This window comes from Schistocerca piceifrons, chromosome 11 (assembly GCF_021461385.2).
Source record: "Schistocerca piceifrons isolate TAMUIC-IGC-003096 chromosome 11, iqSchPice1.1, whole genome shotgun sequence".
In the NCBI taxonomy this organism is placed as follows: Eukaryota; Metazoa; Arthropoda; class Insecta; order Orthoptera; family Acrididae; genus Schistocerca; species Schistocerca piceifrons.
The window spans coordinates 48,481,471-48,494,844 of record NC_060148.1 but is presented as its reverse complement, the minus strand read 5'-3'; the positions used below and the strand labels follow the sequence as shown (position 1 = coordinate 48,494,844).

The 13,374-nt window shown below is 43.1% G+C and overlaps 1 protein-coding gene across 1 annotated transcript in view; it reads right to left on the bottom strand.

Annotated features, from left to right (window-relative positions):
- Positions 1 to 13,374, bottom strand: part of LOC124720098 (ankyrin-3-like) — a 53,674-nt gene that overhangs the window by 14,266 nt on the left and 26,034 nt on the right. Inside the window, exon 4 of the mRNA XM_047245391.1 lies at positions 11,235 to 11,811. Coding sequence (XP_047101347.1) covers positions 11,235 to 11,811 — 577 coding nt within the window. The remainder of the gene's footprint in view (positions 1 to 11,234; positions 11,812 to 13,374) is intronic.

The window sequence follows — 13,374 nt, the reverse complement described above, 5'->3', positions numbered from 1 at the left end:
TGCTTCCTCTTCCATTCCCTTCAGGATTAATTTGGGAGATATGTAACCAACAATGAAACTAGAAACTCTATCCACTACATCAATATATCCAGTATTGTATTGCGTTGTATTGTATGTTAACTGGGGACCTAGAAACGAAGGAGAGGCTCCATTCCCACCACAGCCGCAGTGGTCTAAAACCCCACGACGACTACCACAGTCCACTGCACCCCTCCGCCACCCCACACCGAACCCAAGGTTATTGTGCGGTTCGAGCCCTGGTGCACCCCCCAGGGAACGTCTCACACCAGACGAGTGTAACCCCTATGTTTGCGTGGTAGAGTAATGGTGGTGTATTCGTACATGGAGAACTTCTTTCCACAGCAATCACCGATATAGTGTAACTGAGGCAGAATAAGGGAAATCAGCCCGCATTCGCCGAGGCAGATAGAAAACCGCCTAAAAACCATCCACAGACTGACCACCGGACCTCGTCACAGATCCGTCGGGCGGATTCGTACCAGGGACCAGGCGCTCCTTCCCACCCAGAAAGCCATGCGTTAGACCACAGTCAACTGGGCGGGCTAATATATACGGTAACTTTGGAAAAGAACTTAGCTTAGCAAACATTCCCCATACTACTACACTGAGCAAACATTTGGTATGAAAATAATCTACACAGTCAGTGCAGATGAATACATGGAGATTCAAAGTCCTTACATTAAATCTGTAAATTGAACGCCATTCCTCTCTGAATCCAAAGAAAGATGGCGACATCGATTAAAACAACAAGTTTACTGTTAACCATCACAACCTCTGCTTTTAGAAACCAAAATATTTTCTCAGCATAACACTTCGCTAACGCCACCCCCTCTAATTTGTTTACATATATGGTTGTGTAGTGACAGAACTCAGGACATGAAAGAGACGGTGGTACCATCTTGTGCGGGGGTTGAGTGGGGACCTGTGGTCTGCGCAATTGTGACGAGTGTCTGGCAGTAGTTGCTGTGCTCGCTGTGTGGCTGTATGCTGGTGGGCTCGCATCTCGTGGTCGTGCGGTAGCGTTCTCGCTTCCCATGCCCGGGTTCCCGGGTTCGATTCCCGGCGGGGTCAGGGATTTTCTCTGCCTCGTGATGGCTGGGTGTTGTGTGATGTCCTTAGGTTAGTTAGGTTTAAGTGGTTCTAAGTTCTAGGGGACTGCTGACCATAGATGTTAAGTCCCATAGTGCTCAGAGCCATTTTTTTGTATGCTGGTGGTGGTCCTGTTGTGTCCAGTGGCTGGCACGCTATGCAGATGTAGACTGCTTGGATACATGTATTCACACAGAGACCAGACGCCATCTGCCCATCCACAGATAATGGGACAAATACAGCCAAAGACAACAGCTGGTCCACTAATTCACTAAGATAAATGACTTACTAGTGAGACAATCAGTTTACACGCTGCTTCTCCTGAGTTCCTCATACCAGCAGCTTAATATACCAAACAACAATTACACCGAGATTAGAAATGCAGTAACTCTTAGACGTACTTAATATGCTATTATGTCCATCAGATGGAGTTTGTAGGTAAAATGCTCCAGACCAGGCTGTGGGGGGAACATATAGTAAATATGATGACAGATGCTTCTGAAATAACTGGTGAAGGAAATTCAGAGAAAAACGTTTTGTCTTATTTGTTATATTACGAAGGAACTACAGTAAAAATTTGACTTCCATTAAAAACTTTATTACAGAATTGAAACATCAGCCAATAGATGTATTTGACACCAATGAGCACTCACACGAAACAGGTGATGTTGAATACTACCTGACTGGAAGGATGAATGAGCCTATGGGTATGATCAGTAAAATAAGCAGATACATCAATTCTATATATATATATATATATATATATATATATATATATATATATATATACCTACTGAAATTAAGAATTTAGATTCGTTACTGTGTTCAGTGTAATCATATTTATCAGAGTGTGATTAATGGATGTCATGGATGCAATATGAGTGAAAACCATGAGAAAGAGGTTACATAAGGCTATGCACGAAATATATCTATGTGAAGGCTCATGAAATCATGCTTTTATGTAGAAATTAGGGAAAATCCATTGAGTGTTCTCCAACTAAAGAGAAGATACAAGCAGATGTCTGGAAACTGAAAGGTCGGTACTGAAGTCAATGAACGTGTCTGTGTGTGTGTGTGTGTGTGTGTGTGCATCTCTGTGTGTGTGTGTGTGTGTCTGTTATATCAGTGTTTATTAATTGTAGATGGTGTTTGGATGACATGTAATTTACAATTGGTGCATATGATGCAAGTGTTGTCATGGTAAAAGACAAGAAGCAATTCAAGAGTTTTGTGAACCATGCTACATGTAACAGCGGTGTTTAATGGCTGTAACTGTTTGGAAATCCATGCATCAAATGAGTGAGAACTACGTTACTGAAGATGTGGCAGTTTCTAGTTTTGACAGCTGTAGTTGTGTTAGGTGTGTGAGTGTGTCTGTTGGTTAACGTTTGTGATTTCTCATGAGGAGCAATGAATATACCATTGACATAATAAGAGAGGCTTCATGTATATGCATGTGACATGGATGGATAACTGTGTGTGAACTGGTTGTCATTGTAAGCAGATGAATAGCTACAATGCAATAGTGTACATAGCTTGAGGCAATGAAGAAGATAAGGGTTCTGTCTAGTGACATGCATCCTATTTAAGTGAGGAACTGCATTTCCCAACTTTGCTTCTAAATAATTCAGATAAAATTACACATTTAATGCGTGAATAATGGGCATCTTGCAAAGCTAGCTGTGGCGATAAGCATTTTCTTTCAAACATTAATTTTCGCTTATAATTATAGAATACAGTTCTATAACAATAAAAAAAATGTCATTCAGTGTAAGGATTATTGTCTGAAGGATAAGAAATCCAGTTTTTCAAGCAACTCAGTAAGTAGTGCATAAATATTCAGATATTTCTAAAAATAAAAGTAATGTATAATAATTACTGGTCAGAAGCATTGTAGACCTGCCACATTAGCTGAGAGCGCTAATGCGCTGCTTCATGGACTCGGGTAGGCGTGCCGGCCCCGGATCGAATCCGCCTGGCGGACTAACGACGACAGATGTAGTTTTTAGGCTCTTTTCCACATCCCCCTAGGTGAATACCGGGGCTGGTCCTCACGTCCCGCCTCAGTTACATGGCTCGCAGACCTCTGAACACTTTCGCATTATTCCACGGACTACACTAGTCGCAGACAGGTGGGGTACACTAATTCTGTCCAGGGGGGTACAGGATGGTGGCAGGAAGGGCATCCGGCCACCCCTTAATCTAACATTGCCAAATCCGATTAACCATGCTGACCCTGCATACCTGCAGGACGAAAGCACAAGCAAAAGAAAGAAAGAAAGATAGTGAGAAGCATTGTAGTAAGTATTTATTATTTGAAATGTTTATAACAAAGAAAAGAAGGATCTAAAAATCTCTTTCATATTGACGTGGTTAGGGATGGACATGTAATTGGAACAGGCCATATATGGAAAATCCTAAGATCTATCAGAACAAAACACTGCAGGACTAACCTTTACTAAAGCCGCATCGAAAATTAAGCGAAGATTAGTCAGTAGATATTTGACAGCCTCTAAGAGGCAAGTACTTAGTTTTCGCACATAAGAGTGCCTTCCATTGTTGTTGCACAAGGGAGTGCACCGAAGTATGGCAATATCATGAGAAACAACACAGTAGAAGTGGGAAGGAAATGTGAAGGAAGACAGAGCGATATGCAGAACGGCCTGAAGTGGCAGTGCTGTTGTGGAACTCGGTCTCCTTTCTTGTGAGGTGTTCATGCGGTGTTTAGGTTCTTACATGACCTTCTTTGCCGGCCAGTGTGGCCGTGCGGTTCTAGGCGCTTCAGTCTGGAACCACACGACCACTACAGTCACAGATTAGAATCCTGCCGGCCGCGGTGGTCTAGTGGTTCTAGGCGCACAGTCCGGAACCACGGGACTGCTACGGTCGCAGGTTCGAATCCCGCCTCGGGCATGGATGTGTGTGATGTCCTTAGGTTAGTTAGGTTTAAGTAGTTCTAAGTTCTAGGGGATTGATGACCACAGCTGTTAAGTCCCATAGCACTCAGAGCCATTTGAACCTTTTTTTTTCTTTTTTACCTTCTTCAAGAGAAATGTTCCATATATGCTCCGACTGAGAACGACACCAATTTCCTTCAAGCATAGTATACTTCACAAAAGTTACTTCTAATTCCCTTCGACTACATGATTAGAGTGAACGAAGTTTTGTAACAGAAATGGTCACTGAATCCCTCATATGTATGTAGAAAGTAAAAGGGAGATACACAACACACATAAAACGTACAACAGACGAGGTTATTGCTGTGTTAACACTCCGCTATAGGCTGCGCATTATGAACAGGTTCTTGAAAGTGTTGAAAGATGCAAACGCCATTCCCAAATTGCTCTTCAACAGTGGAAAGGAAGAAGGTGCATAAAACATCAATGTAGGCCTGTGCTGTGATAGTGCCACGCTAAACCTCCAAGATAAATACGTCCACATCATAAAACCAGCGCCTCCGAATTTTACTGTTGTCACTACACACGCTGGAAGAAGACATTCATGGGGCATTCGCCATACCCACACCCTGCCATCGGATCGCCAGATTGTGTACCGTGATTAGTCACTCCACACAACGTTTTTCTACTGTTCAATCGTCCAATACTCACGCTCCTTACACCGAGCGAGGTGTCATTTGGCATTTACCAACGTGATATGTGATTTAAGAGCAGCTGCTTGACCGTCATATCCAAGTTGTCTCACCTCCCACCTAATTGTGACAGTACTTGCAGTGGATCCTGATGAAGTTTCGATTTCCCGTGCGATGGTCTAGATAGATGTCTGCCTATTCCACATTAAGACCTTCTTCAACTGTCGGCAATCTGTCAGTCAACAGACGTAGTTGGCCTGTACGCTTTTGTGTTGTATGTGTCCCTTCACGATTCAACTTCACTATCACATCGGAAACAGTGACCTAGGAGTGTGAAAATATCGCGTACAGACGTATGATACACGTGACACCCAATCACCTGACCACGTTCGAAGTCCGTGAGTTCCTCCTAGCGCTCCATTGTGCTCTCTCATGAAGTCCAGTGACTACTGAGGTCGCTGATATGGAGTACCTGGCAGTAGATGGCAATGCAATGCACCTAATATGAAAAACGTATGTTTTGGGGCATGTCCGGATATTTTTGATCACATAGTGCAGATGTTTCTCTGGCTCAGATAAGGTGCGACTAACTTGCTCCGCTTCTTCACTTTCTCTTTATACATCATAGCGCGATTTATAGGTACCACATTGTCAGTAGCGGGGTAGACAGCAGACGAGTAGAAAGGTTACTTTGAACTAATTGCCCTAGGTACCAACAGTACATGTCACTGCGTCTCTCTCTGATCTGAGCTGCCCACCATTGTGTCCATCACTAGAATGGCACCTGCAGTGTCCACAGCTCATTTTCCTTGTGCTTTAAACATATGATGATGTAAATAATAGATTGTTGTACACATGCAATTTAATAGAAGTGACGACTGCAATTAGGACCTAAATAATTCATGAAGTTATTAAAATCTTATCTATTGCATGATTTTTGTGGGCTAACCTATCTGCTAACAAACTCTGTTCTGTGCAGAGATTTGATGAAACTGTTGGGAGAATTCAACGAAAGCATCGTGAGCCATCAGAAAATGCTATTGCTATTTCCAGTGTCTATGTTTAAGGGTCTACTATGCAATGACCTGCAGACATGCATCTGTTAACAAACTCCGTTCTGTGCAGAGATTTGATGAAACTGTTGGGAGAATTCAACGAAAGCATCGTGAGCCATCAGAAAATGCTATTGCTATTTCCAGTGTCTATGTTTAAGGGTCTACTATGCAATGACCTGCAGACATGCATCGGTTAACAAACTCCGTTCTGTTCAGAGATTTGATGAAACTGTTGGGAGAATTCAACGAAACCATCGTGAGCCATCAGAAAATGCTATTGCTATTTCCAGTGTCTATGTTTAAGGGTCTACTATGCAATGACCTGCAGACATGCATCTGTTAACAAACTCCGTTCTGTGCAGAGATTTGATGAAACTGTTGGGAGAATTCAACGAAAGCATCGTGAGCCATCAGAAAATGCTATTGCTATTTCCAGTGTCTATGTTTAAGGGTCTACTATGCAATGACCTGCAGACATGCATCGGTTAACAAACTCCGTTCTGTGCAGAGATTTGATGAAACTGTTGGGAGAATTCAACGAAAGCATCGTGAGCCATCAGGAAATGCTATTGCTATTTCCAGTGTCTATGTTTAAGGGTCTACTATGCAATGACCTGCAGACATGCATCTGTTAACAAACTCCGTTCCGTGCAGAGATTTGATGAAACTGTTGGGAGAATTCAACGAAAGCATCGTGAGCCATCAGAAAATGCTATTGCTATTTCCAGTGTCTATGTTTAAGGGTCTACTATGCAATGACCTGCAGACATGCATCTGTTAACAAACTCCGTTCTGTGCAGAGATTTGATGAAACTGTTGGGAGAATTCAACGAAAGCATCGTGAGCCATCAGAAAATGCTATTGCTATTTCCAGTGTCTATGTTTAAGGGTCTACTATGCAATGGCCTGCAGACATGCATGCATGTTTGAAGAAACAGGTACAGCTGTGACCTACAGCTGCTTGAAGTACAAGAAACGTATCCACAACAGAGAATACTATGACACTGACTGTACAGTTTACTGGTGACGTAAGAAGCGTGATGGACCTGCACTGGAAACCGAATTTCCCACTTCCTCTATGCGTGCATGCTTCAGTGATCGACCCAAACCTGCAAACATCACCATCAGTTTCCATGTCTTGCTGTAGAACGATCACTGTGACACAGGAAGAAACTTACTCATTTTTAGTGCGGCCTTTGCCTGGGCATGCAAATACTACTTAACATGCTTGCTCTTAAGAGCCTTCTATGGCATATCCTTCAGACAAGGATGCGTGTCTGAAGGAACGGACACAGCTGCAGTTCACAGATCTACAAAACATAAGAAATGTGTTCGCAATAGAAAATACGATGAGATTCCAGCTCTACAATTTATTGGTGACATATGAAAATCTGCGCCAGACTAGGACCTGAACCTGGATTTCCCACTATGTGCGAGCAATGGCCTTAACAACTTCTGCTATTCGATCGTAATTTTATCATCCGGCTTGGAATCTCAGTTTCGAAAAAATAATTTGCTGTTTTTATACAGTGGATTGGTAGTCCGGGGCTCGTATTTGAGCCGTGCATGGCTCATGTTCCCGCTGTTTTTAACGTACTTCCACCTCACTACGGTAATTTAAATTACTACTGTCAGTGAGTTGTTGTTTTGCCTGACCGTGAGCGGCGTTAGCAGCGCGTATCGATATACCCCCTCTCGTAGTACCTTTGCTCGACTGCTATTACTTCCCGGTTGTTGTCTGTCGTAAACTGTTCGGCTCTGGAGTTCGTGACGGGAGTTTGAGTCTGCCAGTCAGTTGGAACGCGTGTGGAGCGCAGTCCAGTCATGCCAGTCGAGGGTTGCAATGCGGCATTAGTGCAGTCGGGTTGGAGCAGCAGTAAGGTTTGCGTCGACATGGCTCGCCCGACCAAATGCCGCCACGCATCACTTGAGCCGGGCAATGGTCTATCGTCGGTCGGTCGTCCTACCAGATGACGCGTTTTGGCTCGCCAATCGTTCATGAGTCGGCTGTGGAATTGTGCATCGACTCCCGATTTGTCTTCCTGTGTGCTTAGTTACCGTTGGGTATCGTTCAGGTCTTCGTGCAAGTGTTTGTCAGGTTGTGTGTGTTGTTGTTGTTGTTGTTGTTGTTGTTGTTGTGGTCTTCAGTCCTGAGACTGGTTTGATGCAGCTCTCCATGCTACTCTATCCTGTGCAAGCTTCTTCATCTCCCAGTACCTACTGCAACCTACATCCTTCTGAATCTGCTTAGTGTATTCATCTCTTGGTCTCCCCCTATGATTTTTACCCTCCACACTGCCCTCCAATACTAAATTGGTGATCCCTTGTGTAGTGGCGTTATTTCCACTGACAAATATTTTAGATGTTGTCGGCATTCCAAGGTGGTCTGGAGTGAGTCGGTTGGTTGTTGCAGACGAGGGAAGGTATATCCATGCGGTGCAGTCTTCTGGGGCCGCTGGCAGCCCCTGGCGAGTGTCGGAGCGTGTGTGGAGCTGTCTGATCGCTACGTGCTTCGTGGTTCACCGACCCAGGACGTCAAGGTTGAGGAGCGGTTCCAACTACCCAAGCCACGTCCATTTATGTTGTGCTGGTTCGCTTCGATGGTTTGCTGTTGGGGAGGTTTTCCGGTGAGCAACATCGAATGGTTCTGCTGCTGAGAGTTAGCTGGCATGCGGTGCAATTAACTACTTTGGTGGGCTACGATTTGAGTGCACCAGCGGAATTTTCTGTCTTGCGGCCATTAGTGTTCTGGTTACCTGCCTGGCCACTATCGTAATTTCAGGCAGCGTTCTTTCCTCACCTGTTGTCACAGTCCAACATGGTGTGTAATTTTGACAGCTACTACATACTCCACTGTCGACTTCCACGTTTGTAACATTACCGGTTTGAGTTCTCATGTAGTCATTGACGGGAAGCAAGTCGTTGTGTCGGTCGGTCCGTGGCTGTCCCCTGGTGGGGTTCCAATGGATCAAGTATAGTTGTGCTCACCACGCGTCTCACCTAAGTGAACGAGGGCAGACCGACCTCTCTGGAGGCCATCTGAGTGCCACCGGTTTTTAATTATCTGTTGTTAGTTATTTTAAATTTTAGGCTTATGGTTATTTGTTTTGTTTTCTTAAAATTTTGCAAAATTAATTTTTTAATTTATCTTTCAAGCTTAAACACTGCACCAGCCTTCTGCCTTTAAAGATTAAGGTTATATAATTTAAAATTTTGAAGTTTAATTGTGGCCCTCAGCCATTGGTACTGCACCTTGCATATGTTCCCCTTTAAATTATTTTGTTGCTATCTTAACTGGATTTTTATCTTGCTGGTTTGTAAGTTTTCTTGTTGTTAAACATGCTGGCTTTCTGCCTTTAAACGTCTATGGTAATATATTCTGAAGTTATGAAATTTTTGTCCCTCAGCCATTTCTGTTGCACCTTACATGTGTTGCTTTTTTGGGGGTTTTAAATTATTTTATTGCCATCTAAACTGAATTTTTGGTTCTTGTAAGGTTTCTTGTTCGCCTTCTTCCTTTAAAGGTCTATGCCAATATATTCTGAAATTTTCGAATTTAATTGTGGCCCTCAGCCATTTGTATTGCACATTGCGTATGTTGTTTCTGAATTATTTTATTGTTTTCTTAATTGGATTTTATCCTGTTAAGATTTCTTGTTGGAGGCCTTCAGCTATGAAAGAGTTACATTCGGTAAAGATTCGGCTATGTGCCATTTTAGTTGTACAGGTTATTAATGTAGAATGAATGACAGTTGGAAGCAGTAACTGACTTCAACCCTTGGCCCTTTCCACAATCTTATTACCTGTTCTGCCCAGCAGGTTTAGCAGGCGTATCAGTATTGTTAGACAATCAATAGATTGTTTTAATACCTAGGAATCGTATTTTTGTGCAAAGATACACGTTTTTAAATAGAACAACTCCTATTGACATTAACAGACTAAAAGTAGCGTAAATCAGAATGCCAGTGGTGTTTGCTGCAGGAGTCGTTTACGAGATACCGAATTTTGAAATGTTCCAGATTGGCACTTGTTTGAGGCATTTATCCTGCTTAGTTGCTAAGTATAGTTTCTTTATATTTGCTTACATTGTGCTTGCGTGTTCTTTGAGAGCATTTCAACATGCTATTCAGTTAGTGTGTGACAGTCCAATGGTAACAACGCTAACATACACTATCTGACCAAAGGCATCTGGACACCCCCAAAAACATTCGTTTTCCATATTAGGTGCATTGTGCTGCCACCTACTGCGAGGTACTGCATATCAGCGACATCAGTGGTCACTACACACCGTGAAAGAGCAGAAAGGGGCACTCTGCGGAACTCAAGGACTTCGAATGTGGTCAGGTGATTGATGTGTCACTTGTGCCATACATCTGTAAGCGAGGTTTCCACACTCCTAAACATCCCTAGGTCACTGTATCCGATGTGATAACGCAGTGGAAACGTGAACGGACATACACAACGCAAAAGCGTACAGGCCAACTACGCCTGTTGACTGACAGACTGCCGACAGTTGAAGAAGGTCTTAATGTGGAATAGGCAGACATCTATCTAGACCATCACACTGGAAATCGAAACTTCATCAGGATCCACTGCAAGTACTGTCACAATTAGGTGGGAGGTGAGACAACTTGGATATGACGGTCAAGCAGCTGCTCTTAAATCACATATCACGTTGGTAAATATCAAATGACACCTAGCTCGGTTTAAGGAGCGTAAGTATTGGACGATTGAACAGTAGAAAAACGTTGAGTGGAGTGACTAATCACGGTACACAATCTGGCGATCCGATGGCAGGGTGTGGGTATGGCGAATGCCCCATGAATGTCTTCTTCCAGCGTGTGTAGTGACAACAGTAAAATTCGGAGGCGCTGGTTTTATGATGTGGACGTATTTGTCACAGCACAGGCCTACATTGATGTTTTATGCACCTTCTTTCTTTCCACTGTTGAAGAGCAATTTGGGAATGGCGTTTGCATCTTTCAACACTTTCAAGAACCTGTTCATAATGCGCAGCCTATAGCGGAGTGTTTACACAGCAATAACATCCCTATAATGGACTAGGCTTCACACAGTCCTGACCTAAATCCCATTGAACACCTTTGGGATACTTTGGAAAGCCGACTTCGTGCCAGGCCTCGCTGAACGACATCGGTACCTCTCCTCAGAGCAGCACTCTGTGAAGAGTGGGCTGCCATTCCCCAAGATACCTTCCAGCACTTGATCGAACGAGAGTGTAAGCTGTCATCAACATTAAGGGTGGGCCAACACCATATTGAATTCGAGCATTACCGATTGAGGGCACCACGAAATTGTAAGTCATATTCAGCTAGGCGTCTGGATACTTTGATCGCATAGTGTATATCAGAAAAAGGATATCAATTTTACTGTGCAGGTACATCTAATTAAACTTAGTGGTGGACGTATTATACTTGGCAGTACACACACTCAGAGCTGTGCAACATAGATGAGTGGCTTACCTGGTGTCTGTTGGCGTCTCTGCAATCAGGTGAGTCAGCTCCACAACAGTTTGTGGGTCGTTGACTACAGCCTCACCCCAGCCCTGCGTCGCCACCACACGGAGCAAGTGGGACTTTATGAAGGCGATGGCGGCCTGCTTCAGCATGTTAGCTGAGTGTCTAATCGCGAAAACACCTGTGGCTGCCGCAGTCTCGACAGACAGCTGTGAGGCCACCTGTTGCTCGCAATGCGCCTTCAGTACCGACAAGCCGTATTTGTCGGCGGCGACCAGCAGCTTTGGGGCCATGCTGGCCAGCTGGGGCACCTGCAGGGTGTAGAGGTATGCCAGCACCTGGCGCAGCACAGGACCCTCTGTGTCCGAGAGTACGAGCTGGCTGCTGCTGCCCTCTACAGTGGCGCGACGGAGCATGTCCGCAAACACGGGACTCCTGGCGGCCAAGACAGCCCTGTGAGCCACGAGCCGCGTGTCTCCGGCCAGCAGAGTCACCACAGCGCCGTCCCCAGCGTCCAGCAGGGCGCCCAGATCCTCGGCCGTGGCCTCCTCAGCCTCATGAACTCGTCCCACTGTGAGCGAGTCTGGAACACAGTGTCACTGATCACTTCTTTGCCCTCACACAGCACTCTCTATACTTGTATGAGCCGCAATCAAATCTGTATGAACCTGCAGTTAGGATATGTTTCCAATCGCATGCCAGCTGCAACAATATGATATCTTTGCTGTGTCAAACTAATGCCGAAAGTGAATAGGTAAAAATAATTAACAATACTTTATAAGGGGGGATGTAACAGAAAATGATAACATTTATTTAAAAATCATTACCGTCATATTTATTAATGTGCAATCTAAAATTTTGTATGCATAAAGCAAAAGAGCTGTGTTTCAACAGCAAAATATAATAAAATATGCATCATTAATATTTTGCCTAAATTTGAATTTTTCATTTTTTATTGTCTTTTTTATAAAAAGCCATAGCTCATATTCTAATCATGTAATTAATCTGAAAATTTTATTGTAGTGTCCTGAAAAGGTTATAAGACCACTGAACCACAGTTATTAATTGTGATACAAATTGTATCATTAAGAGTTTTTAATTTTGTGCATCCAAATTTCCTTTTTCTACATACAATCATCTAAATATCCGAAAGTAAGTGGTGGATCCAGAATTTTTTAGTTCCAACGAGACAGCAGAGCGTTGTGAACAGTTCCTGAAAATTTCATAGCATTAGAGAATATACTTTTTGAGGCAAGGCTTCCAATAAAGTAAAAAAAATGTAAAACAGAGAAAATGATGTCCAAAGATTTTCTTCTCATACTTCTATATGTAATAAGCTTACCTCAATTTTAAAATCCTCCATACTGATATTCCTCATCCTCCAGGTTTATCTTCTCTCCTCTTAGAATATGCATGGTCTGTATTTGCAGGTAAGACACTGATCTGTTAGCTTTCTTGACCCTACTCTCGTCGATGGTGTAAAATGCTTTTCTTGTATACACAGCAGGATCTGTACCAACTCTCTTCAGAACTTCAATTCTGCCATTATTTCCATTATTGTAACATATAACGGCATCATAGACACCTATTTTAAGTACTTCAAGTCCACAGAATGTCCTTTTTAAGCATGTAATCCAAATTAAATTACTGAGGCTTTCATATGCAATTTTGTGACTTTCCGTGAAGACAGTTCCTCAATAAATCAGGGCTTGCAAGAAACTTGAATGTGGGATTAAATAAATTCATTACATATTCTGGTAATGAGTGTTATGGGAATACATCTCATTTTATATTGTTCAACTTACACTGATCGTCTGTTTGACACAGATTGTACATTGGTGCTTTGTCACTGGATAAGCTAAGAGCTTAAGTTCTTCACTTCTAATTTCTTCCTCTTTCTTTACGGTAACCCGAGTTCCATGAAACCTCCATTTCCTAAACATAGTTTTGCCACCACCAATTATGCATAAATCTGGACTCCCACGTAAAGATTTGTGAATATAACCTTCCACCTACTAATATGTGTTAGTATTGTCAAAACGTAAATGAACCACATGCAAGAAAGTTTTCAGGCAATGATATAGATGTCAGCCAAAGGAATCGAAAGAAAATAGCTTTGACACTGACAAATATTCCGCTGAAGCAA